At 43.1% G+C, this 26717-nt stretch overlaps 1 protein-coding gene across 9 annotated transcripts in view; it reads right to left on the minus strand.

The window, feature by feature from the left end:
• Window positions 1-26717, minus strand: part of MTUS1 (microtubule associated scaffold protein 1) — a 115020-nt gene continuing 88303 nt past the window's right edge. For 8 of the 9 annotated variants that reach the window (XM_080589579.1, XM_080589577.1, XM_080589578.1 and 5 more), the window contains 8 exons: window positions 17112-17178; window positions 9245-9459; window positions 8625-8730; window positions 7513-7586; window positions 7312-7407; window positions 4230-4346; window positions 3124-3221; window positions 1-2260 (listed from right to left, as the gene is read on the minus strand). In XM_080589579.1, coding sequence (XP_080445705.1) covers window positions 2044-2260; window positions 3124-3221; window positions 4230-4346; window positions 7312-7407; window positions 7513-7586; window positions 8625-8730; window positions 9245-9459; window positions 17112-17178 — 990 coding nt within the window. In that variant the 3' untranslated portion in view covers window positions 1-2043. Of the gene's footprint in view, window positions 2261-3123; window positions 3222-4229; window positions 4347-7311; window positions 7408-7512; window positions 7587-8624; window positions 8731-9244; window positions 9460-17111; window positions 17179-17784; window positions 18177-26717 lie in introns of those variants that run through there. The other variant, XM_080589585.1, reaches the window with a different exon arrangement.

Raw genomic sequence — 26717 nt, forward strand, 5'->3', positions numbered from 1 at the left:
ATCAGTACAAAAATTTATTTTTTAAGCATTCGGCTCAAATACATATAATCAAGTTTCTTTGACCATAGCAAATAAGAATGTTCCAAGCTATACTTTAAGCCAAATTTTAGCCCACAGAGGATTTTCATAGTTAAATCTGAAACCCCTAGAAAACAGTTTAAGTGCTGACACCACTAACAGTGGCATGTACAGTGCTTTAAAGAGGGTTAAGAGAGCATAATGTTCCATAAAAATGGCACCCTTAATTTGCACATCATGTAAAATTAAGTAATAGTCAGCCACAAGTTCATTACATGTTTACTTAGTGTGTGAGCACTGTTAAGTCTTGTTTTTGTGTTTGTCATTACTAGCCAAGATTTTTCAAGTCTTGGGTAACATGGTTTGAAGTGGTTCTCCAGTTCAGTTCCCTAAACTCTTCCCATCCCCTTGATTCCTGTTCTCAAGCTACTGGAAAACACAGGTAAACTTAGATGTGATTTACCGTAACAGTTAACCATAGAGCTAGTTAATAGCATTAGCTAAAACAAGTATTACAATGGTTCTGGAAGTGGCGCTGTAAAACCCAGGTTACTGTAAGCACAGAGTTTTGTAATACTAATTTGAAGTGGAACCTGTGTTTAGTAGATACACTGCAGAGATCTTAAAACAGGTCTGACCAAGGGAGTAGCAAAGCTACGTGATTACCTCCTTTAAGCTGAAGCTCAGCATACAACATTTCCAGAAATGCTGACACCCTCAGCCTCCAGTTTCAGCAGGCAGGACAATTTTTTCACCTACTCTACAGAATCTCTTGTACAGGATCTTTTGCCAAAGGAACTGGCAAAACACTCGATATCCTGCAGTCTAAAAGGGAAGGTATGGCAGAATTAGCAAGATAACTATCCACAGCTACCACCTTCCCCTTCTTCCACAGGGAAATTAAGCCAACCCCGATGAAAGTTAATACAAACGCTATAGCTTGAAAAGCAAACGTCACCAGATACATTGAAATTCACAGATAACCTAAGATTCTTCTTGAGAACCGAGTTAAGCATGCACCTAACAACAATTATTGCATTTTTCTCTTTGGCTTTCAAATCTTGTTTTTCCTCAGCAATGAAAATGCTGTTTTGAGGAAAATAAGTGATTACTTTTCCTCAGGTAAGACGATAGGTCTGGGCATCTAAACCCGCAACTGTAGTAAGAACTTGTGACCTTTGGCGATACCCTCCCTGGTTCTCATTCGGATTATGACCCTATTGACTTGAAAGCCAAAATCCAATGTAACCTGCAAAAAAAGAAGTCTCCTCGTAATTGATGGAGCTGTGCATGGATATTAGACCAAGAATCCACGCATAATATGGCTGCAATTCAATTTGTTTTTAAAGTTCATTCAGAATAGCATACACAGGTGGGCCAACACGCTAATGAGACAATTGACAACGCTTTTCACACCATTCTTGTACTGAACTGAAGCCAGAAAGATAGAGGAAACTGATCTACAGTACTAGTGGCAGTTTCTCCTCGTTTCTGTGTGCGGGTACTCTTTGCTAAAAGCATGCATACTGACACCATTATTAAGGAAGTACATGTCAATGTATATAGTCTTCAGCTGATATCCTTTATTACATACACAGCAAAGAAGGCAGCATTAGACACACGCACAGTGCGTTACATCCATTCCATCCACAGCACGCACGCACACACGCAGCCTTTAAAAAAAGTGTCTGTGATAAGGAACATATTATAAAGGTTGTGATCGTTATCTCTAAGCCCCTGAGCTTTTTCTTATAGTTAGGTGAAAAGGCAATGAACAAGTCTTTCCTTGCTCTGTAAGTGCTTTGTGCAACGATGTCCATAGAGGTCATAAACAAGTCTTTTGGGGAGAAGCAACGTGGGCGTCTTACTCCCATATTCTCAGTCTCTTATCGTCATTTTTGCACCAAAGTTTCCAGTTATGTTTAGTCATCATACTCAGCTAATATAGCTTTTGCTCCTGTGATTAAAGTTAGGATCAGTTCTGCAGATCACAAATGAAATGCAATCCCCTTTCTCTCAGAGATGTCATCTCGGTGATACTGTAGGACTAGAGAAGTTACCAGAATTTCGTGGGGACTGAAGAGGCACGGATGGAGAACTGGGAGACAGTTTCCTTGGGCTGCATAGGTCTCCGTTGTGCAACTTCCATAGAAGTTCTTCATTTTCCATTGACAGACGTTTGTTTACTTTCGATTCTTTCTCTAGTGATTCCTGTAAAACAGCTTGCTCGGTAGAAAGTTGCCTGCAAAAGACAAATTTACATCAGAGAACGTAACCAAAGTTGGAGGTTACAGTATTGTTAAAGGACAGTTTGAACCTGCATAAAATCTTGCTTTGATTACAAGTAAATTACTTCCTTAAAGCGAGAATTAAAGAAGGATTTAACATGTTTACAACCTTGCTGGATTTAGACTTGTAGCTTGCAAAAAGCAGGAGAAAGTTCCAATAAGAAGCACTCCTAAAGGCCAGCTAAGATGGCCAGGAAAAGCACCTGAGAAGTGAGACTTGTCTTACTTCCAGTGACAGATACTTTTAAACAGCCCTGCTGGAGCCTTTGGGTCCTGTTTCAGGCTCAAATCTACAAAGAAGCTGAATTTCTGTAGTTTCCTTCAAACTAAAAGGGTTTTCCCATCCATTAAAGTAGCAGTTGAAGTTAGGAGAAGCTCAGACACATTTTATCCAAGTTAAATGTTGCTGTCATTGCTAACTAAAATGCACTGGTCTTTCCACTGATCAGAATCAGGCACAAGTCACTCAACTGAAATAGTTACAAGTAAAGTCAGGTTTAGCTTACAAGCCAGTAGTACTTCAAGAACCTGTAACAATCTATTGTAAGATGACATTTCTGAGTTGCTTTTTCTCCCTGAAACATTGCTTTGGAGAACTGAAGGGTGAGCCTTTACTTCCTTACAGTCTGTTTCTGCTTGGTTTTCTACATAAGAAAGCTCATCTGTAAAGATAGAAGCGGGGAGGGGAGGAGTGTGTTCTTCTACAGACAACTACAAAAAAATGGTCACTAATATTTGTACAGATTTCTCTTTCTTTTCATAGGAACGCCTTCCCCAGGTTAATAAGAACATCTAAAACTCCTGAGATCTTTTTCACCTTGAAAGCTCCATGTGTTTGTCCATCCGAGCTTTTAATTCTTCATTTTCTTGCTGAACCTTCTTTAATTTATCCATTAGGATGGTGTTGTTTTCCACCTTAGAACAAAAGGTCACAGTTTAAACTAAAACCCGTACGCATATATTCAAGTTACCAACTTAACTATCACACAGCAGACATTCCTAGTCTGAAGGTTGCAGACTTTGTTGCGAGAAGCCCAAAAGCAGACAGAGTGACTGCAGAGCAATGCGACACTGACCGGCTATTGCCACTGAGTATTCTGTAGGAGCCAGGTAGGCCTACTTACCTTACTCTTGCGTAACGCTGGCATTTTGCCACTTGTGCTGATTAGATGCCAATAAAGAGGAACTGGCTAAGGTATATGCTGCTCGACGAGCAGATTCTAGTAACTTCCATGAGTTAGAGGCAGCAGTTTTATAAGCTGTTGCAGACTGAAGGCTGTCTAGAAATAACGTGCTAGAGTGATGAATCAAAGAGCTCCTCTACATAAACAACTCTCCCTGTTATTTCTGATTTCACTTCATTGCTGCAGGATGTTACCAAAAGTTAAGGAAAACAACCATTTAATAGCTGGTTTATGTTCCAAGGGCTTCTCTGCTGTGGCAAACTTCTGTCAGAAGAGATGAAGGTTTACAAGTAATTTTCTGGTAATTGGAGACCAGTGGTACTAGGCAGCACACAATGATGTGCACCACTGAAAAACTGGCATGAACATATTCCCTGGTACCCAAACCTCTTTCTATACTTCCTCATTAACATCTTGCCTAAGTAAATATTACAATAGTGTTCAAAGGCTCCGCCCAGGATAAGGACCCTGTCCTGCCACAAATTAGAGTTTATACAACCCAGTAGTTGTCTTAAGAGGTGGAAGGGCTACTTGGAGCATCTGGTAATTCCTTCCCCCTCTTTACAGCCCGATACAGATGGAATTGTACCTGCAGTGTGTCTCACATTATCATCGCATGTTTCCTTTTAAACAAACACAAAAATTGATCTTTGCGTGCAAGCCTGACCAGCCTGAAATCATTACCAGAATGTAACTCAGAGGCACGGTCCAAAACTGGCAGACCCCAAGGGAAACTCACCAGTTTTTCCATCTTCATTAGCTTTATATCCTGCTGATGGAGTTTCTCATTCTTGATCTCCAGCACTGCTTTCAAACTTTCCAGCTCCTGTTCCAGATACATAATCTGCGGGTTTTTCTGAAAGATTTCCACAAAGTTTCCTTATTACCCTGAATTTCATGAACAATCTATTTCTCTATTTAGACAGAGCAAGAAAATAAAAATTGTAATGACAGCTGTAATTTCTTTTTTTAAGTGAAATCAAGTCGGACAGGTTTGAACGAGAAAAAGATCCAGTACTGCTTTTTAATCTGATTTGGTTTGTCCTTCATTTTACAGTGGCAGTTACAGTTTTTCTTAGCAGGTGTTCAGAAAATACGTTTTGTACACATGTGAAAAATCCTTGTGAGTCAAGGGAAACCACTAAAGCTGTCACAGCCAAACTTGTTTTGCAGGAGTGCCGAAAGGCTCCCTCTAAGGCTAGGAGTTCCAAAATTTATTTCGTATTACTCACAACCCATCCCAAGAGGTAATTAGCATAAACATTCGAAGAGTTTTCAGGTGCTGAAGTAGTTCAAAAAGCACACACAGTTTATACAGCTATGAACTTGGCTGTAGCTGGCTTTCACTGTTCTGTACGTGAAAGTAGCTAGCTCATAAGAAGAAATTAAACATTTTTTCTTTTACATTATTACTGCTACATTACTGCATATTACGCTGCTTTACAGCTATGACTTATCTACAATATAGCAAGCCAGCACTTGGATTTTTTTTTTGGGGGGGGGGGGGGGGGGTTGGGGAGGGGGCAGAGCAGGGTCTGTTTTCTTCATGGATGTCCTTTCCAAAGTAAGGAGCCATTCCAACACTGCAGAGTAAAACATTCTTAATGTTTCAAAGGCAAAGTCACAAGCAAAAATACAGAAACAGAACAAGGCTCAGTCCCTTTCCAGGTACTATGAGTAGAAAACAAACAGAGGTTAATCAGTGATTAAGTGTATTGTATAACTAAGTTTATCTTTAAAGCAAACAAAAGTTCTTTTAGCACGTTTTGGTAAAAGACTGATGTACCACGTTGAGTAACAGCTTCGTTGCCACATCAAAAAACCTAAGACCCGGAGGGAGATGCTTGCAGTTCTGTGGGACGCAGTCCACAGAGCAGGGGCTGTAAGGTACAGAGCCAGCACATTTCGCAGGTAACACAAAGGCCCAGTTGTCTGTGTCTTCCATTCTGCTGCCTGTTTTTAAGGACTGTGGCATTTGTGATTCTTGTTCAATTTCTACTTTTGAACATAGGTCGGTGTGAGGGTACGCAGTACTGTCTCAGAGAGAGGCAGACAATTTCAACTTAATTCCTCTCTTTTATGGCTTTAAATGGAACCTACAAGCTACGGAGAAAAACTAACCTGAAAATTTTAAGTGCATTTTGCTGTCTGTTCATTTTATTTTTCCTTTCTGCCTTAAAACATCCTTACAGTTACATCTCAGCCACCACATCAGCTACTCATAGTACAACAAAAAGCCAGATAACAAGACTAAAGGCCCCAAGAAGATTCTAGCAAAAAAGATAGGAATATCAAGTTGATGCTATTTAAATAATATTGGAAATACCTCTATCTTCAAAGGGCTAATGGGATTTCTGGCAGTGCAGCATGTGTGCTTACTACAGAGCAAGACACTGTGTCAAATCCTTATCTCTCTGCACAGAAGCCTCAAGCTTCTGAAGCGCCTTACACTGCCAGGATGCAATGCGTATTTGCAGCTGCGTAAAGGCACTTGACTATTGCTCTAAACTGAAAGAATATCTGAGCATAGCTGTGGGATACAGTTCAAACTGCTAAGTGCAGTGTGCAACATAACATGTTCTGTTTGCTATCACCTCTCCCACTCACAGCAACACTGATTGCAGATTCTTCTGGCTGCAGCTCTACCCTGCCACTAGGGTAAGTAGCAAGAGAGGAAAAAAATAAATTTCAGTGAAAATTAGAGCAGCTTCTCCTAGGTAAGTCTGCACTTTTTACACACAAAGCAGATGTCTTTTTCTGGCTTGTTCCTCTCCCAAAGCTCTGTGAATGCCCAACAGATCGTTTTCCATCTGAAGGGCTCCCTGTAGCTGGACAGAGGTCACGTTACTGGGGTTCTGCTCTGCTCTCCTCTGACCGATCAGCTCCTCCCCTCCATCCCACTTTTCTTACCTTCTGCTCTCATCTCGCTATCCTCTTTCCAAGTACGTAACTATCCCTCTATTTCAATTTCTACTTGAGTATTTGACCAAGTCTTAAAACAGGGAGTGTGCTGGAAGACAATTCTCAAATTAAGTATCTGAAGCATACAAATCAGCTATGGCCAACCCCCCTATAATTAACACTATCCCATCATGTCAAACACAGACCAATTACACTTGCACGTGACCTGCTTTCCAGGAAACCAATGCAGACTGCCCATTTAAAGTAGCAAAACTGACAAAATCTGGGAAGTGCCAATAACCACACATCCTAAATACTTTTTTAAGCATGGAATTTCTCTTCATGTAATACTGTAGCAGTACTATAGGTCACACTGGGAAGGTAAGCATGTTTGTATCTAGCCATCCCCAGTGCCTGAAAGGCTCCTCTCAGAGCACATTTCTAATCCCAGGAGCATCACAGATGACAGCAGCCTTCAGAGGAAAAGCAAGACAGAACAAAAGTTTATCTAGAAAGTACATCAGCAACAAGTATGAATCAAATTCATTAAAAACTCAAGTACATGAAGAGAGGTTTGTTGTAGTGGCACAAGACAGCCCACGCCCTGATCATGGTACTGGCAGAACATTTATCAACTTACTAGAAGCAAGCTATGATACACCTTTGGCATACAGTGAGGTCTTTAACTTAGACAATAACTTACACATTCAACAGATTTATATATTTATAATGGTAAGGTTAATAAACAATACTGTAGCTCTTGACAAAAACATCTGGTAGGCGATCCATTTAAATAAAATATTAGTAAGTATCAGAGCTCTATCAGATTTGATTGCACACCTTTCATATTATGCAATAACATAAACCCAGGCTTACAAGATCTGCCCCTGCCTGCCTTACTTTTGAAGATCTGGACTTACAAGATTGGCTTTTTCTTTGGCTATTTGTTTTTGCTCTTCTAATTTCAGCTTCTCACTCAGAGATTCGTTTTCACATTTTAATTCATCAATTTTTTTCTGAAATGAAAAGATGGGCGTAGTTAGGTCAAAAATTCACTGCTCATCCCCAAAATGCCTTTTTAAAGTTTTATACTGTTGCAATGATGCAAGCCTTTAACATACCTCTAGCAATTCCTGCTTCTCTTTAAAGGAATCTTCAAGCGACTTCCTTTCAGATTCATGGGCATTCTTGAGCTCTGCAACAAATTATTTTTTGCAGATTTTTAATACTGCATACAAAATGAAAACTCGTTTTGGAAAGAAAAAGCACAAAAAGCCAAAACAGGTAACGCACAGATGCAAAGTCAGTGACAACACGGAAAGCTCATTTATCACAAACTGCTCCAAAGCCTATACAAAGCATCAGACTTATTTATTGCTGCTTCAGATTTGCTGGTTGTCCCCTGGCATACACATTTCAGTAGCTGACGAGTCAAGTTTGAAAGCGTTCATCTACACGCAACAGAAGGATGAATTGAACACAAGATCCACATCTGACAAAAAGCTGAGTTTCTAAAGGGAAATAGAACAACAACAAAAAAAAATGGTGTCTTCCAGGAACTTCTAGAAAAAGATTTCCTTTCCTACTCTGGAAATATCACCCAGAAGAGCTAGCTCTTCAACTGCAGAGGAAGCGTCACCAATTTTAAGGAGGTGAAAGGATCACTGGAAATGTGGTTGCCAAGTGGAGTTGGAGGGAGGATGGAAATCACCACCTCTTAAATCAATTAGATGCAATACTATTTAAAACAGCACACTTAACCCCCACCTCCTTGAAAAACAACCTTTGCCCAGTATCCTGAAAACATCGTGTAATATTTCTCAAGTTGAGAGATGTTCCCACGTCAATCTGGAGACTACACCACCCTATTTATCCTTCATTTCAATTTTGAGGCGCTCCATACAGAAATGGGGAGGGTGGGGGGGAGAGCAATTACTCATTACCTTGACATTTTGAGGAGACTGCAACTTAGACACATCTTTTACTGAAAGAAAAAGTCATCTCCGCTCATGAGCGGTTTTGAAAGTTTCCTTCAACTATAATGGGATCATGGTTATGTCTGTGTGTAAAATGGGACTCGTTCAGTAGGAAAAGGAGGAATTCAGCCAGCATTTGTAAAGACAGCTGACCGGCAAGAACACCGAAACATCCTTATTCAGGTTTGATGTGTTTAAGGATTTTTGTCCATGACTAGCAGCACTATAACATAGGTACTTGAACACAAAATACTTGCCCGAAAAAGAGGATTCGTATTCCTTTTTCAGTTCCTCTACTTTTTCTGAGTGGCTGTTTTCAAGTTCCAGCTTAAAGTTTTCATGTGTGATATTTAAATTGTCCACCTGCAATATGACAAGATGATTTTTTCCCCTTAGTGTGTGAACTTAACCCTTGCTTAAAGTATTGTTCCAGTGGCTTTAGGCCATGCATAAGTCTACTTAACATATAGTCACAAGAGAAGCTAAGCCACATACAACACTTAATAGATAAGAACAAAACCTTACAGTTCACTGACACCAACAGGAGGATGTGTGCACATTACACGCATGGAGTTGCTGCAAAGCAAATTCACGAGCCAGGTGGGGTTTTATAAAGCTTAAAGCTCAAGCTGCCTCAAACAGCCAGTAGAGCTCCAGAAGTAACTGAAGCTTGCAGCACACTACCAATTTCTAACATATTTAAACACAAGCTTATGATCTGGACAGCTTAGTGCAATAACATTTTTTTAATTGCAGTGAAGTGGAGTTTCACACTAGACCAAACACCTTCAAAAATAGCTAAAATTGGGATTCCCTGAAGACTCATTTATAGCATAAAACAATTACTAGAGAATATTCCTACTTAAATGTCACAGACCTGCTCCTGGAGTTGCGCTTTGTACTTCTCAGCTTCTTCAATGCAGATACTTTGGAGCTTCTCACATTCTGCGGTATAAAACTGTTTAAGCCTCTCCTCCAGTTCAGCTAAATCACTGTGATGTTGCTCATTTAATTTCTGCAGAAATCCTTCATAAGCAACCTGCAGTTCATTCCTGTCTCTCTCCAATTTCTCACAAGCTGCAGAAGTGGTTACTGAGGATGTCAAAAGAAAAAAGTTACCCGATTAAGTTCGATGCTAATTTCACAGTCTCTCGTTACAGGCATTAAAGATGGGGAACACAGCACAGCAATAGGGTTATACAAATATCATTTATCCACGAGACGAGTGCCACCTCCAAGGACACGTGAAAAGACCTTTGCAAAATACCAAATACACTGTTTTGTATGTTGAGAATTAATTGAATCTAGTTAAATCAGGAGCCCACGCAGAAAGCACAGCTGTGACAGCTTGTCATGATGTAGAAGAATGAATGTCTCACTAGAGATACTGGAGTGCTCTAATACAAAAAAATTAATTGGATTTGCTACTTCACCTAATTTGATCCCATTTCGGGAGCGTATTTTTCAGAGTGCTTCACTTTTTGATATATAAACCACTTAGCTGAGATTAAAAGCGTTAGTATCCCGAAGTCCACCCATTCAGCACGCTGATCACGCTCAGATATGCAGCAGAGGGGCACTGCAGCCTGCCACAGACTGCCCTACACAGCGTGGCACAGAACCACCAGTCTGAAACACGCTTGGTAACATGCACAGACCTGAGATATTTAAATACGAGACACAGAGTAGCTTCAGAAATCAAACACCAAAACACTGGGCTGCTCTCCTCACACCTGTATGAATACAGGTAAGCTGAGAAGACTGCCTCGGTTTGTCTCTGTGGTTAAACAGCTGATTAAAAGGCGGAATAGAAACTAGTAACTTGTACTTCTGAGTGTGAAATTTAGCATTCACACCTCCACCCAGAAGGGCTGGAATAGAAAGAACCATTTTCTCCTTCTAATACAATTGGAGCAAGCACCTTATGCAGCCAAAGGCTGGAAGCAAAGTGGAACAGAACCCCTAACAGAAGGGCATGGTCACTGACCTTCAGCAACACTGCTTCTATGCAGACCTCACTGCTTTGGTTTTGTATATATAGATCAGTCAGATGAGTGTCTACTAAAGAGAAAAAAATCAACTCGAATGTTAACGTGATCTTGAATGAAATACAGGGCAAGCCATGCGTACACACACTTTATAGCAGCTTGGCACACTGCCCAAACAGTACAAATAGAAACTCCCTATAAAAGCATTGGAAGATCCATATTTTTTGTAGAGGCATTGCAGGAAATTCTTATCATAGCTTTGTTTGAGCCTTAAGATATGTGAATTACAGTATCTTCAAGGACTGACTCCCGGACTAGTCCTGGCCTCAGCTGTCATGGAAGCAAGCAGTCTTCCCAAGTAGACTGCCTGAGGTTAGACACGTGTCAGATCCCCCCCTTTGCTCATCAGGAGCGAGAGAGTAAACAAATGATACTGGCACTCTCGTCTAAGGAGAAGGTAATGAACTCTTGGCCCTACTGCAATCACCCCGAACATCGCTTGAACAACGAAGTGTAACATGGGCTCTACTGCATGGAAACCAGTTTGCGCATATATCCGTGAATTAGTGGTGGTTTGTTGTTGGTGGTGGTGGGGCTTTTGGTTTTTGTTGCTGTTGGTTTGGGGCTTGTTTTTTAATAAAGAGCAGGCTTAGCTTTGTGCTAGTTCTGTTTGAACGGCCTGCTGATCAGGACAGTTTCAAGCCAGGCTGTTCATCCTATGACTGGCAGCGACACAACTAAAGGCCGAACAGAAACCCACCACAGCATTCTCTGCAACTGAAGCTGATTTCACAGCTTTTTAGACCACCACCAAGTAAGATTTTTATCTTCCCATCTTAATTCCTTCATGAACTACTGTTATGATTCCTTTGGGGAAAAAAATTTAAAAAAAGTAGCATTTGCACTTCTATCAGTCACAGCAGTATAGTTATGGAATGTGTATGCTTTGCATTTGGGGGAAAAGGAAACACGATAGACAGGGGACATAGTTATATAATGCAAAGAAGCAGGCAGAGAGCCAAATGGAGGCATTATACAACCAGCCCCGTGAAGAACTGATCTGACCATTTACCGCAGAGCAACAGGAGTATAGCCGAGAGGCAGCCAACAGCTCACGTGCCTCATTTGAAATAATTGTAGCAAAATGCTTCAAGTGAGCCACTTCCTCTAAAACCAACGGGGGAAGCAGCAGTCATCCAATTCTTATTTATAAGGGCAGAGCCATCCATTTGCCTCTACATTTGAGCTAAAAGAATTTGCTGCCTGGCCTTGTCTTGTCTTTAAATGTCAGCGTACAGAACTTCAGATGATGCAAAACATCTCAGAAAAAAGTCCAAGAGCAAACCACGCCTTTGTCAAAGAGAGTAGCCACAGCAGTTCTCGCTCAGCCAGTTTGCAATTCAGATTTACGAGAAGACGAATGTTACAAGGGCAAACAAAAACTAACTTTTAAAACTTGCACTGGCAGCTGAACATCGCATTACCTTGAAGGCGATGTCTGGCCTCCACAAAGCTGGAGGCTGCTCCGCGTCTTCAGAGTGCTCGTCTGACCCAAACCCTTGCCGTCCAAGCAAGGAGCAGGACCACCACACAAGAAGCGAGCTCCCAGTATCATGGTGGTGCAAGAAATTGCGCGGGTGATGTTTCAGCAAGAACTCCGACTGAAGAATTTATTTCAAACTATGCGAAGTCCTGTACACCAAAATGGTTTGTTCCCACACTCAGAATTCAAGTGTCAGCAGCAAGTATTTTTCACAGCCTATCCATCCCCACGCTGAACAATATAATTAATTATATGCATATAATATAATTAATGACATTGCCTTGTTTTAAGAAAGGGACAAGCCACAAAAACTGCAGCTAATCCCTTGGTCTGGCTACTCATCCACAACAGGGGAACGCTGCAAAACTCCCGACTAACCAAGGTTGATGACTACTCAAGAGTTTTCTCATAGAACTGGTGCTTGATTAGGAAGAAAAATCTGCAACTGGAACGCGTGCTCTTCCAGTAGTGCATAAAATCTCTATTTCAGCTTCTTTCCCACTTCAGAGACAGCTGAAGTGCATGCTTCGGAGTTTTTGTACGTGACTGTTGTGCTTCCTCTGCCTCCCTGAAGCACTTCCCTCCACAACTCCACATCTTTATTATGTCACTCATTAAGAAGACCACAGACCTTGAGCTGAAGGAACAACAGGAGACAAATGGTCAAATGGCATTTGGAAGAAAAATCAGATGAAATGGTGCACTATCCATCCACCCATTAAGTTTGCTCAATTACATCTCTAACACTAAGTAGTTTTAAGCTTTCAGGCTACTTGTAGAATATACAGAATGGTGGACTTGGCAGCCAGAAGCAAGATCTCCTTCATTATTGAAATAGAAAATCTGTTAATATTTTTCCCCACTTGGTTGTCCCAGCCAGCCTGGGACAGTCTCCCTCTGTATTATTACAACACAGAGCAAGATTAATCCATGTTTTAATGTTCAACACCTGTTTATTACCCATGAAGAGCCTGGTTCTTTTGGGTGGAACCACTACCTCCAGCAATCACAGGAAGCTCCTGACGTTTGGTAACAGCATGTCTTCATATCAGAAATGTTTTCGAAATGTAAAATTAACATCCATACATAGCTGTTAACGGCGGCTGCTTCCATCTCACAGATTTGACTGCAAAGCTTTCTGTGTGCCAGCAACATCAGCCACCACCTAGAAACAGAGGTGTGGAGAACCAGGCACCGGCAGCTCCCTCTGAGAGCACAAACCGCGGCAGCTCCCAACGGCACGAACCATAGCCCCAGGTCAAGGAGAGGGCTCCAAAAGTTGCCCTGTTTTGTAGAAACCCCAAGAAGTGTACTGCACGTTCCCAGGAAAAGCAGCCAAGGGATAACAAGGGATAAGCCCTTACAAATGTGTAATATCTCCTCCTTTCTAAATTTAGTTTGGTTTTACTCTAATTATATAACAATTCATTGTAACTAAACCAATCCAGTCATTTATGGCTCAAATGCTTACATAAAAACATTTCTCAGCTTACTCTCCCCTAAAAGCCGCCATAGCTCAGAGAAGAGAAAACATAACGTTGTTTTGGAGTCCTAAATTGAATTACTTTGAAGCAAAAGTTATCTTCATAAAGTTGTCTAAGTCACTCACTGGCCTAGTTATGATTTATGAAATGAAAACCCATTAGACTGTCTGACATTTCAAAACAGAGGTCACTAGCACAGTAAACTGGCAGCATTTTAATAGGTATGGGGGATGTGAAAGCCAGTAATTGCCAGAAAGCATCAAGTATTTAGCATGGTGTTATGCCACAGTGCATAACGTTTTATTGCTCTAACTTCATCTTTCACGTAGGAATATTTATGAATACCTTCCATTGACCAGTGAGTCTACTGCAGAAACACAAGCTCGTTTCCTTCCCTACAGATTTTTTTGTTGTTGTTATTACCCAATAATTAGGTCACAATTCTGGCAGACTCTCAATATTGGAAATCCTTCTACCCAAGCACGCTTTCCGTTTATGACCAAGTTTCTCTTGGTGTTACTTCTGTCACAAGACTAACAACACGTGGTGTTAAGCCGTGTGCCACAGTCTTGTTCTTGGGCAAGTTGAAATGAGCCAGGTAAACCAAAAGCACGCTTTGAGCTACGTTTAAGTGGGTTTGGTTGAATATATATATGAAACACTCAGGTGTCTGCCAGGAAGAAAGTTCCTATCCTACAATACTGCAAATGCTAGAGTATCAGCAGGCAGGGAAAAGCATGGGAAGATAGGTTCCCTCCCCCAAATAGCTGATGGAAATGTCTAGCTGCTGTTAACTATTTTCAAGAATTACCATGACCTGGCAACCAAATCATATCCACGCCATCTGTTAGTAAAAAACAGCAGCCTTTTTATCCCAACCTCCAAAGGACACTTTAAAGGTCATTTATTAATAATAATAAAAAAACAGCAGAAAGGGATTTCTGAAGAAAATACTGTTTACCAATTGCAGCACGGAGGGGTTAGATGTCTGGCTGTCGGGGGTGCAGGCAGGTCTCTCCTGCCCACTGACAAATGCTCCTGCATTGCAGTTTTTGAAGGGCCAACACGTCGGCTGAGTCAGCTCTGCAGCAGCTGGTGCATAGCAGCACTGGCCTGGATCATGTCCAGCAGGGCTCCAAAGTGACTCCAAAACAATTGGAAGCACAATTAATGTTGGGGAGTAGTTTCGTACCTCTGAGGAAACGCAACTCTTATGATTTCTACTTACGTAATTAAACAGGTAACTAGAAATTATTTATACATTACCCTGTATCTTAATAAGGAGAGAAACAGGTGGCCAACAGCATTCGTATCTGCTCAGGGATCCCAGGACCAAGGTGTTTACATTCAAACCACCAAGTTCAGTCTTTGTGGCTGGAGGTTTTAAGGAAAGCCATGGCTGATAATGAAACTGACCTCCTTGGAAAAGCCTGTCCCCAAATACATCATCACCGCTAATCCTCGCATGCGTTTCCAGCTACTGAAAGCAGAAAGCAGACAGCGTCTGGTACGTGTCCTCCGCACGGGGCTTGGTGACATGGTGGCTGTCAAAGTGAGAGCCTGGGACTGCAATCCGTATCTAAACCGGCCCCCCACCCCAAAATGTTTGCATGCAGTCGTTAAACAGGAACGTGTTTGGGTAGAAAGGGGATTGCAGCATAATCTAGCAAAACGGACAGTTTGATGGCAAGCCAATTTGGTTTTGCAAGGTAAACAAAGGAGCTTGGGAGCATATGCAATTAAACTTCAAAGGCAGAAACTGAGGACTCAAACCTGCAAGGTGCACGCTGCAGATTTCATGCTCCTCTCACATTTGGCAACATCCAGTGCACAGACTACACCAAGCTGGACACACCTGGTTCCTCTTCCTAGACCGCGCGTTCCCAAACTGCGGAACAACATGCCTTAAAAACACGTCAGCCTGGGCCTGCGTGAGGCAGTGCGTCCATACAGCCAAAAGAAGACTGAAAGTGAACTTAACTGTCTAACCAGCCTGTGCCTAAATGATGCTATGAACCAAAAGTTCTCAATCCTTACCTCAAAACAACCTATGGGAATCTTAAATTCAGCTCTACCCATTTAACAGGGGAAAGAGAGCTGATTAGCAGGTGTGCATATATAAATCCATGTTATAAATAAATCCATATATGAATTCATAAATCCGTAAATCCATATATATAAATCCATGTTATATTCACAACACAACTCCGTAGTTCACCCAAGAAGTTTCCTCACTATGACTCAAGTTCTACTTTTGTCACTGTGGGGTGACACAGTGCTGGCTGCTGCGGGACGCAGCCCTCTGCCCTCCTCACAACCTTTCCCTTGCAGCAGCAGCTCCTCCAGCCACGCTGCTTGGAAGCCCCCAGCCTTCAGCAGGCTCCAGGCAGGCACTGGCACAAGGACACGAGGCCAGAGGGACCCAAGGCTCTTTCAAAAGCAGCTCCTACAGTGCAATCCAGACACTTTGTCAGCAGAAAGGTTAAAGATTGCAGCGTGGGAGAGGTCACTGAGCACTAAGCTCTAGAAAAGCCCCAGCTTTCTAGTCTTGAACTTTCAGGAAAGAAAGCTTGACACATTTCTGTGGTGTGTTTGGTACCTTTGGTACTCTCTTGCATCTACCCAGGCTGCAAGGCTCTCGCTGCTTGTGCTGCCCCCCGCTCACAGACCACAATTTCACACACCACCAAGTAAGGCTCCCAGAAAGCTGCATTTTGCAATAAGCTCTCAACTGGACACCAGTAACAGTGACAAGGAGAAGCTGTGCTCTGCTGGTTCAGCTGGGGGTAACCCCTTCCTTCCCATCAAGCTTTCAACTCTAATTAGTCACAGGAGTTGCCCGCCCTGTTAATCAGCGCTGATAAATAAATCTGAACACTAAGTGCACCACCTGCACGGAACAAGACCTACACTCCAGTTTGGTTGAGACAACACTCAACTTCCAAAGCATGTGAAAATAAACACTTCGACTCCTCAGTAATAAGTGATGTATCTGAAACCACTGCACTCTTCACTTCTGCTTTTAGAAGTTGGGTTTTTTTTTTTTCTATTTAAAGGGGCTCCATCCTGACAGAAGTGGGCTTTTTATAAAACTCTAGTTTCATTTTCAAGCACCCTCAGTTTAATTCAATGACTTTTTGCACTCCACAAGATGATCCTGCTTTGAGTTTGAACAAGTTATATGAAGTTGCCATTAATGCAGTTAAATCAAGCTTCAAAGTTGGCAAAATCGGCCCTTGCACATTACAGCTCAATTTCATATCATAGCTGACCACTAGGATGAGTTCAAAGATGTAATCTCATTAGCCCGACACCATTGCCTTCTATTAATTCCCCACTCATTCACCTACAAGTCACTAAAGCAAAATGAGAATTTTGCGCAGCATATTTCACAGGTTTATGGATTTTTGCTGCAGACCTCTAGAGTTGGGGCTCAGACAGTGTGCACGTTGCCAGACGTCCCCCCGCCATTTCCTGAAAGTGAATTCTTTGGTCGTCAGATGCGTGTTTTGTGAGGAGGCTCCCCAGGCACAGGCAGCTCGGTGCCAGGGATTCAGTGAACCTGGGGTCATGCTGCTGGGCTCCGAACGCAGCGATGCAGCATCTGAGCAGGATTCAGCCAGGGAATTAAACGCCTGCCATTACAACACCACGGCATCTGTCTTTGCAGAGATCCGGTCTGCCCCATTTCTGCTTTCATTGAGATTAATAAAATAAATAAATTCTTACCCAGTTCTCCTCGAAGGTTAACTAGCTCCTGAGATAACTCTTTGTGTTGTTTCAGCGCTTCCTCCCTCTGTAGGAGAAAAAACAAACAAACCCAAACACTGGTTACCAGCGATCTGGACAGGGCACCTTCCAATAATCAACTTATACGTGCTCTGCAGCAAAACAAGCGGCAGGAGCAAGAAGCCAAGACATGAATCATGTAAGGATAACAGCCCCACCGTTACCAAACACACAGATGTTCTCCTGTCGTTAAGGAAGTTGTACTCTAAAACGAAATAATAGCTCTGCTGGTTGTTTTTTTATTATTATTATTCCAGGATACCACGGCAATCTGAATCCTGCTCCGCAGCACTCGGTTGCACACTTTATGATGGGTGGAGCGCCGGGAGCCCTGGGCACAAGGCAGCCGATGGCTGACAAGGGCGCAGGAGTGCCCGAGGCGGGCAGGGCACCTCGTGGGGCGCGTTACGGGGTGGGCATCGCCCCGCACCCCCCGAGAGCCGGGAGAGGAGCACAGGAGCCCCCCTCTTCTCTCCCCTTGTCAGCTCCTTCCTCCCCTCGCCGCGCCCCGCTCCCCAGCATCGCTACCAAAAAAAAAAAAAAATCACCCCCAAAACCCCCAAGCCCCGCACCCCGAATCCCCGCCCGACCCAGGCGAGCCCGGCGGCGTTACCCTGGCTGCGGCGCACGGCGGGTAGGTGCAGAGCCTGCTGCCGGAGCAGCCCATCCCTCGGGCAGCGCCTGCCTCCCGCTGCCGGCACCGGCTCCCCCCGAGCCCCGGGCTGCGATCGGTGCCCGCCCGCGGGAGGGGAGGGGGGGGGAGAGGTCCGGGGGGTGGCGGAGCCGGGCGCCGCCGCTTTTCGGGCTTTAAAGCGCGGAGGAGAGGAGCGGGAGGCCCGGGGCCGCTGGCTTTGTGCTTCCGCTAGGGAACACCGGGAGGGAAAAAAAAAAAAAAAAGGAAAGAAGAAGAAAATAAACCCGCCCCGGCCCCGAGCCGCCGGGGCTCGGGCAGGCAGGGGCACGGGCGCCCCGAGGCGGCAGCGCCCCTCGCAGCCGCACGAGTGCCACCGCCGTGGCTCGGAGACGGAGCTGGCGCTGTCACCATCGTACTGCAGCCGGGTGGCTGCCTCCGCGGGGTGAAAACCCGGGCAGAGCCCGGCCACTCCACACAGAAAGCTCGGGGGACAAAGTCACCCCACACAAAAAGCCCCTGGGGCAAAGCCACCCCACATAGAAAGCCCGGCGATCCCAAGCCCCGCTCCACCTGCCTCTGTGGGCTTCCAGGAGGGCGCACACCACAGGGCACCTCTGAGGGGGTTCCTCTCCCCACTTCTTGGGTCACGTACTCATCCCTGATTCTAATTCTCACCCAAAAAATCATCCCTGACCTGATCTCCCACAGCCCGCTTGGGGCAGTGAAATATCACGACCTGCCTCCGCCCCGGGCTGGTGGGCTGCATGGCAGGGCAGGCCCCTCGGAGAGGCCGCCGTTCTGGCTGGTGCTTCCCAAAGGCCTGCCTCATGGCCCGCAGAACGGCTTGTGTCTGGTTTTAATTAAAACTATTCTGATCTCTGTGTCCTTTCCACATCAAATTAACTGACTGACCAACCAGAAGCCAAAACCTCAAAGTAAAATAGGAGACACTGCTCTCCTGATTTATTATTTGGGAGCTTCTTGCTTCCCGCTGCTCTCACACCATTTTGCTTTTTACTGGTGCTGTTGATCCATAGGCCCCCAGCCTGCAACGCGCCCACTCGCGGTTTCCCAAAGCAAGAAATCCACGCAGATGTGCATCATGACCCCCATGAAAGAAAACATTCAGAAAAGGCTTCCCATCAGGACCACCAGCCATCTGGTAAAATACCAAAGACAACTCCTATAATCCAGGAAGGGCCATCTTCAGTATTTCATCCAAAGGCAGGTATGCAGGTACTTTTATTGGCATCGAGCTACCTTCTAGCTCATACTTCACAGGATTCTAGGTGAAAATCGATACCAGAAATTGAAAGAACAGCTCCACGAGGCAGGATCAAGCAGTTTTGGCCTTGCTCATTTCTCCAGATAATTTTATTATTGCCAGATTTATCCAGCGGCATGATCCTTGGTTAGCTGTCACAGACTCAAGGAGGGTCTTTATAACAACTTAAAACTGTTTCTGGCAAAATTTATGAGCTTATGGCAAGATGATGGAGGATGGCTGGGTACCTATTTTTCTTATTTCAAAAGAATCTGTTACAGCTGTGCAAGAAAGCCAGGATAGCTTTAGCAAAAACATTTATGCTACCACAAACGTGGAAGCAGCAGGAAGACATGAGAACAGAGCTTGGGGACAAAAGCTTTGCCACAGGCGGTACCATTCGGGTGCACCTCTCCTGTGAGATGCTGCAAAACAATGTTCAGCATAAAGCAGGAGACCTGGACATTTCCTGTTATGTGAGAGATTAAACAGTTAAAAAAAAAATCCTTCACAGTTTTTGAGGATTTGTCAAGAAACTCCAGGGGGATGTGTGCCCGATAGCAAGGACACCTGGGAAGGTGAGGTATGCTCTGCTACATCTGGAGAGAAACACAAAAGCAGGGGAAAAAAGGTACAAGGTAGGGGGGTGGAGACCGTGACAGTTTCAAAATGACAAAAATGACAAGTCAGGAATGGAATAAATTATGAGATGTCTTATTCATGCTTTTGTTACTGGCAGTTACACAGTGCAGTTACCGGCTCAGGAGTGCTTTTTCCTGGCAACCAGCTGGTTTTGCTGCAGCTCTAAATTCCAACAGACCAGCCCGGTGTCATCTTAGGAGAAGGACAACAGTGAGGACGCATAAACGGCTCAAGAGTTGCCATCCTTCTGCCTTAAAAGCAGGAAGCTCCACAAACGTCCACATTCCACAATGAACACAAAAGGTATTTTAACACCGAGCATGCCAGCAGCCGACCTTCCTGGCCACGTACCTAAGCCGAATATTCACCTGCGAGAGCCACAAGGTATCCCCAAGGACTGAGCCACAAGCATTTCCCAAGCGGCCGGTGTTCCCCAAAGATGCCGCACAGCTCCTTTTGCAGACCCCAAATCTGGGAGCAGGCAAACTGTCAACTCCTGCTGCTGCTGTGTTTCCTAGTGAGGAAGAGCGAGTAGCCAGACCCCTGGTTTTAGGTTTCTCAGCCCACCCCTGTGGCTGCCCAGCTGACACGGCCCCGGTGTGGAGCTCTGCCCTCTGCTTGCCAGTCAAGGCTTTGAGAGCCACAGGTTGGCCATGCCCAGCTGAAGAGCCCTATTTTCCTTTTGCAAGAGCCCCCACCACATTAAGAACACAAAACCCCTCAATCAACAGCCATCCAGCACAAAACAGCAAACTACGGCAGAAAACAGGTTTCGGGTACTCTTGCCCGATAAGTGAATGCCACCCATCCAGCAGTAACTAATCACTAAATTAAACATCGCAGTTTACATCTCCAACCACACTCCTTTTTGAAAACAAAATGCATGCTCTTATGGAGTTGTACTAAAGAAAGAAAAATTCACAAGAGCCACTACTGAAAAGTTTACATTTATGTACCAAAATGCTTTTCTGTTTTGTTTAGAAGACAAGCAGCTATGTGGGACCAACATCCGTACAACAAACCTCCATTTGCCTGGTCTACCCCGTGCAACACATCACCTCCTCCAGGATTTCTGCAGCATTCCCAACTTCTCAGCAAATTTCAAGCAACTGCCATGTACAAAACCCCACTACTCATTTTTTCATTCCCGGGTTACTGTTTCCAAATCTTCTTCAAAATTGTTCCCATGAGAAGCCTTGTACTGCAAATTCCCACATATTTTCTATCAGGTTTGGAACAAGTATTGCACGTAGCTCCAACTGAACTCTGCGAAGTACCAAACATTTCCCATGGAACAGTCACAAGTGACTTCTAGGTCCTGAAATACTTCAGGAAATCAGGTCATGTTGTGGGACTTTTTCTGTGACACAAATATATCCTGCCTATACTGGGGAGTTCTCCTCTTAAGGAGGAGATACGGAGTGGTCCCTGCCAACAGAAGGGGGAGAAAGGCTCAGACGATGCCATTACAAAGCACCCCATGGCAGCAAAAGCGCAGGAGGCTTTGAGTCAGCAGCAGTTATGCCTGTTACAGGCAGATCCGCAAGGTGGAAAGAGCTCTGATCGGCAAGGCTGCAGATCAGCCTTCTAGCTTTATCGCTGATACACTTCCTAAACAAGTCATTTCAGGAGTTAACACATGTGAGAGGAGGACAAAAGTTCCATATATAAAAACATTAGTTTTTGGAACACATTTATTAGAATAGACTAAATAAAATTTGTCCAGAGTCTGTAAGACAGACATTCATTAGTGCAGCAAAGAAAGGAAGCACTTAACTGTGTTTCACTGTCATATATAGGGTCAAATTGATTTTATTCTGGGAAAAGAAAGCCTGATTTTGAAAGCTGTTTAGTGTCAAACCATAAGTACTTACTCCTATACCAAATTCAGAGAGAAATATTATTTATTTTAAGATACCCAAAGGTTATTTCTAAGCAATTCTACAACATGAGTGAAAAGATGAGTATGATCACTGGCCTTAACGTAGAAGCTGAGTCATGTCTTTGTATAAACTCCAGTCACCCACGTGGCATCAGCTATAGCTCGGAGGTAGTTATGCAGGGGTAACGAAAGGGCCATTCATATCCGCTCTGCAATATTACATTTGCATTGATTACTTTGGTCCTTATGTCAGACTACCTCTACCAGTTCCTGTTCTTTCTTTGTCCTTTAAGCAAGTCTTCTAATTAGAAGTCAGCAATTTTAGAAATTGTCTTTTTTTTTTTTTTTTAAAAAAAAAAACTCACCCATCCTCAGCCCACTTAAACATTGAAATATCATCTCTTTCCCAGTACTCAGAGGCAAAAGCAAGCTAAATTTAGCCAGGTATCACAACACACAGCCTTTAACCCCCTTCTCCAGGTATATTTTTGAATGGAGGACCAGACCATTACTGCAGCAAAGTGAAAATGCCATTAATCTCAAATCAACCAACCTACAGTGAAGTGACTATTTCCAAATTACTCTTGACACTGTTAGTGTGCTGCCTTCTTATCAGACAAAATAAGCAATCAATTTTCACCTGCCCTTGACTTATTACTTCAAACATAACCCAGTTAAGTCTCAGACTACAACTCTTCTGCGATTAGCTGAGAGAGACTCCCTGTAACTTCCAATATTTGACTTCTCTCATTTATGAAGCATCAAATGTTTGTTCCCCAATGTTTAGTATGTGAAACACTAAAGCAGAGAACCAGCCAAACAGGATTCCTGTGAGTCACTTAATATTTAATATGGATCTTGAACTTGCGGGCTCTACGCTTGTACAATCATTAGACAGGATCTTATGCTCATATGAGAGCTCTGTCTTCCCATTTTGAAAAATGGCCACCTGTATGCAACAGCTTTACAAAGTTAGGTCCAGATGTAGTAGTAAGATGGGCTATTTAACCTTACAGCCTATTTTCTACTCTATAAGATTTCTGAACTGTAATATTAACTTTATGTCACACACAATGACTCTCTTCTTCCCTGTGAAAATTCTCATCTCATAAGCAAGTTCACCCTACTTGAGCAATTGTTTATTTAATTTTTCAGTATTTTCCCAAATTTGCCTTAATTCATCTCATCTGAGCATGTGACAAAGTCAAAGTCTTGAACAGATATGATGCAGCTTGACAAATTGCAATGCCATAACTTAAGTTCTCACATCTATAGAATTATAATTACCTTTATCAAAATTTTTAAAGGTTAGGATAGGAGATCCTATGCTTGAGCAAAACATTACAGTATTTGTTCTAAGTCCTTCTGGCTTTAAGGCTGTTTAGAATTTCATCTGAAAATGCAGTACAAAAAGAGGGAAACAAGAAGCAAAAGATGTTATTTTCTTTCTCCCACGAGCCCCTCCCTTTTATTTCAAATCTGCAATAGTTACATCTAGCTTGCTACTGTCATCAACTGTGCATCTTCTTTAAAAATTAGGAGAAATAACAAGGTAGCCATGGGAATTAGCTTCTTTGTCAGGGAAGGCAATACTGGCTACCTGAAACATGAAACTTGTTTTTAAAGTCAAAGATGTATTTTTCTCAGCACACCTTTTGCTAGGACTAGCTACAGGGCTGAACTTTCAGTTCTCTCCATCACCCCTTCTGAATACCCAACCGCACCCAATAAATTCGGTAACTCAAGTGTCTTCTAAGAAGCTGGATGGCTATTTCACCAGAGCCTGGTCTCACAGTTGTGAGCTATTAACACCCAGAAAAGTAACAAAACTTCAATGTTGCAAAAAACGTTATTGTCAATTAGCAGTCAAATGTTACAAAGAACTTGAGAATAACTTGAAACTTCCTTGCTTTCCACAACAGCTACCTGTAAGATACAAGCTGCCAGAGCCTAGGTTTGCTATAAAGGGTAAGCTACTGTGTTATCTCTCAAATGCTATCCTTTACAGAACAGATCTGAATTCCTCAGAACCAAGATATTATCTTTTGATTTCTGTTTTAAGTGACTTGGTTACTTGTTTATTTATTTTTAAATCTGAAGAAACAAAAATGATCTTATATCCTTACATTCTGTCTCTTGTAAAAAGAGATATCTATACTCTGGGAAGCCAGATTTAATGAGCAGAAGTGCATTTTGGATGAGAATCTTAATGAGAACCAGACAGGTTTGATGTTAGGTTCTGGAAAGTCAAAACTATAAATTTAAACTCAGACAGCTGTGCTTAACAATGGCCTTGCCAATGTATTTTGGATGTACGTGCCAAAAATGCAACTGTTCCAAAACTCTTTCTTTTACCACTAAGGGTTTGGGGTTTAGTGATGCAATATGTACTTCTGCTCCTTAAGCTGGATATGCATTTCTCATATAATAAATATAAATATTTTCTGCTGAGCTTCCATGAAGGCCAGCACAAATTATTCTGATCAACATGTCTGCATATTCCAAGATGGAAAAAAACTAAGTGCTAGGAAATTCCCAAGAAAACTAGTACCTTGACTCTCACAGTCATCTACATGTCAGGAAATGCCAGTTACAGTAGCTCATGTATTAATGGTAGATTTTTATTTCCACCTAGAAATACCGAAGTCCATCTCAGCCACACAATTTCTAGCTCATTACTTATGTTGCTTCCTGTATCGCATCCACAATTAATGGTATCCCCATATTATTTTGCCAAGGCTCTGTAGCCTTGCAAATCACATTCCCTCTGTGAAGGAGACTTCTTGAAGAAGTCACCACAGTCATTCCAAAGTAAAATTTGAATTGTAAATTCCATTCTTCTCAAGTACACCAAGAGAAGAACAGCAGTAAAGTTTTGTTTCTGTTCATCTCTGGAACTCTGCAGCACCGGCAAAAATTTGAAACTCGCTTCTATTCCTGAGTCTTTTAAAAGCTCTGGAAGGACTTGATTTTATTTAATTTCTTAAAGTAAAACCAACAGAACTGGGTATTAATAAAACATTTTACTGCTTTTTTTTTTAATGACTTGAGTACTTCCAAATGTGGCAATTAAAATGTATGCATTAAAATACGAGAATATGAAGGCAGCAGCTGTCAATTCACACTTTCAATACTCACAAAGCAGTTTGAGTCACACAACAGCAATACATTTCCTCTTCACTTCAAAGCTACATCTTCCTTGAACAGCTTTAGAAGTGACCAAAACCAAATATAAGACCAAGCCAGTACCGTGCAGACAAAACAAACATCTCCCAACCCCAAAGCTGCGGCGCTTTAACCGGAGCTCATGCTGCTGAGGGCCTCTCAGGCACACATCCCTGCCTCACACCAGCGCTGCTGGTTTTTCACTCTCACTCCTTCCCAGAGTTAACCACTTCACAAGAGCACGCCCATAAAACTTCAGGTATGGACAGACCTATGAAAGCAGACCAGAGTGGTTCCTCTCCGTGGCCTCCTGATGATGTTCCTGAACTGGCTCTCCCCAGGGCCTGGCGGGCACCAGGCCGTGCAGGTGCAAGTGCAAGCCCGCAGGCCTGACAGGCTCCACCACGGCCAGCCACAGCCTCACCTACACCAGAAGTCTTAAACCATATCTCTAGAGTTTCTCTGAACGCATCTACTACTAAAGGGACAAGAAAAACGTCAAAACATGCAAAATTAACACTCAAGTCTATTGCACATTTCAGAGCTTACGTAGTTAAAGGCTAACGGAAGACGGCTTTCCTTTGCACTTGGTAAGCCCGTTTCCTCTGTACTGTCACTTTTCCTTTCTTGTCTGAACTTAAAAAAACAGGAAAAGAGTTACGGAGCCATAGGAATTACCAGGGGACTAGAGGGAAAACAGCCATCTAGAAGGACTAGCTTGGTATTTTGGTAAGATTGAAGTTTGACACGTACTTTTAACACTTAGCGTACACACAGTTATCTAACAAAGAAAAATCTTGGTACAGTTTGACATTCTCATCGGACATGTTCCTTACCATCAAGCACTCAGGTTGCCACCAGGGTTTCAATCTAGCGCTAACTCATTGCAACAGGATCTGCTCGGTTCAAATCTGGTTTTACAGTTTTATCAGGGTGGACTGGCCCACCTTGAGGAGGCTTAAATTCAGAACAGTCATGGTAGAAGCAGGTAACCACATAAATCACCTGGACAAACCCTAACAGCTCCAGTGTTAGAGGTATTATCAGAGCCAGCTATTAATATTGACAGCTCCATGATAATGCTTGTAACAAACACGTTTGAGCTCACACAGAGTTTTGTTAGAGATTCCTGCTCGGCTGGAAACAGCACAGCAGCCTTACACAATTTTGTTTAACCCTTAGACAGCAGCCTCACAACTTCACTCCAGAAGGGCTGGCTGCGTTTCTGACAGAAGTCACTGCCAGCAAATTCTTATTTTGCCAGCAGCTATCCCATTTCACATGAGCTCATAAGAAGCAATTTAAAATTTTGGTACAGAAATGCATCTGGGACCTCTTGAAGAGAAGAAAAAAATATAGCAGCAGCTGATTCACCTCTCCCAGTAACTTCGGCTTTGTCAGTTCCTGCTCCCGCAGGGAATACAGGAAAGGCTGGGGCAGGTTTTGCCAAGAGGCTCTAGCTGCGACATACAGCCTTGAAATGATGCAGCAGCTCACCATGGCTCTTTTCTCTGTCTAACCAGGCAGCCTGTCCTCAACCCTGCCTCCCCCTTGCACTCGTTCTGACCAGAAGAACGGTCCATGTCACTAATTTGGACAAGAAATGCTCTCTCTATGGCTGGAGTAGCTTTCTGGCAGCTGAACGCTGAATCAGGGAGAGACCAGCACCAGAGGAGCATACAGCAGGACCTTCTGCTGGTGACAGCATACTGTTTTATCAGCTCAAGCTGTACTGTGTTACTTCACACTTGCTCAAGTAGGAGGAATGGGAAGCACAGCCTTGTTGTTCACATAATAATAAAAAAGATTATGCTTAGTTGATTTCCCCCCGCCAAAAAAACCTGAAAACTACTTTCATAAAAGCTGAAGCTACTTTCTGCTGGCTCTGCAGTAGTTAAGGCAGTGGTTTTCAGCTTGAGTTAAACCCTCTAAGTTTCTCCCTGAATTTACCCCCAAAAT

This window comes from Anser brachyrhynchus (assembly GCF_964034855.1).
Source record: "Anser brachyrhynchus genome assembly, chromosome: 4".
NCBI lineage: Eukaryota > Metazoa > Chordata > Aves > Anseriformes > Anatidae > Anser > Anser brachyrhynchus.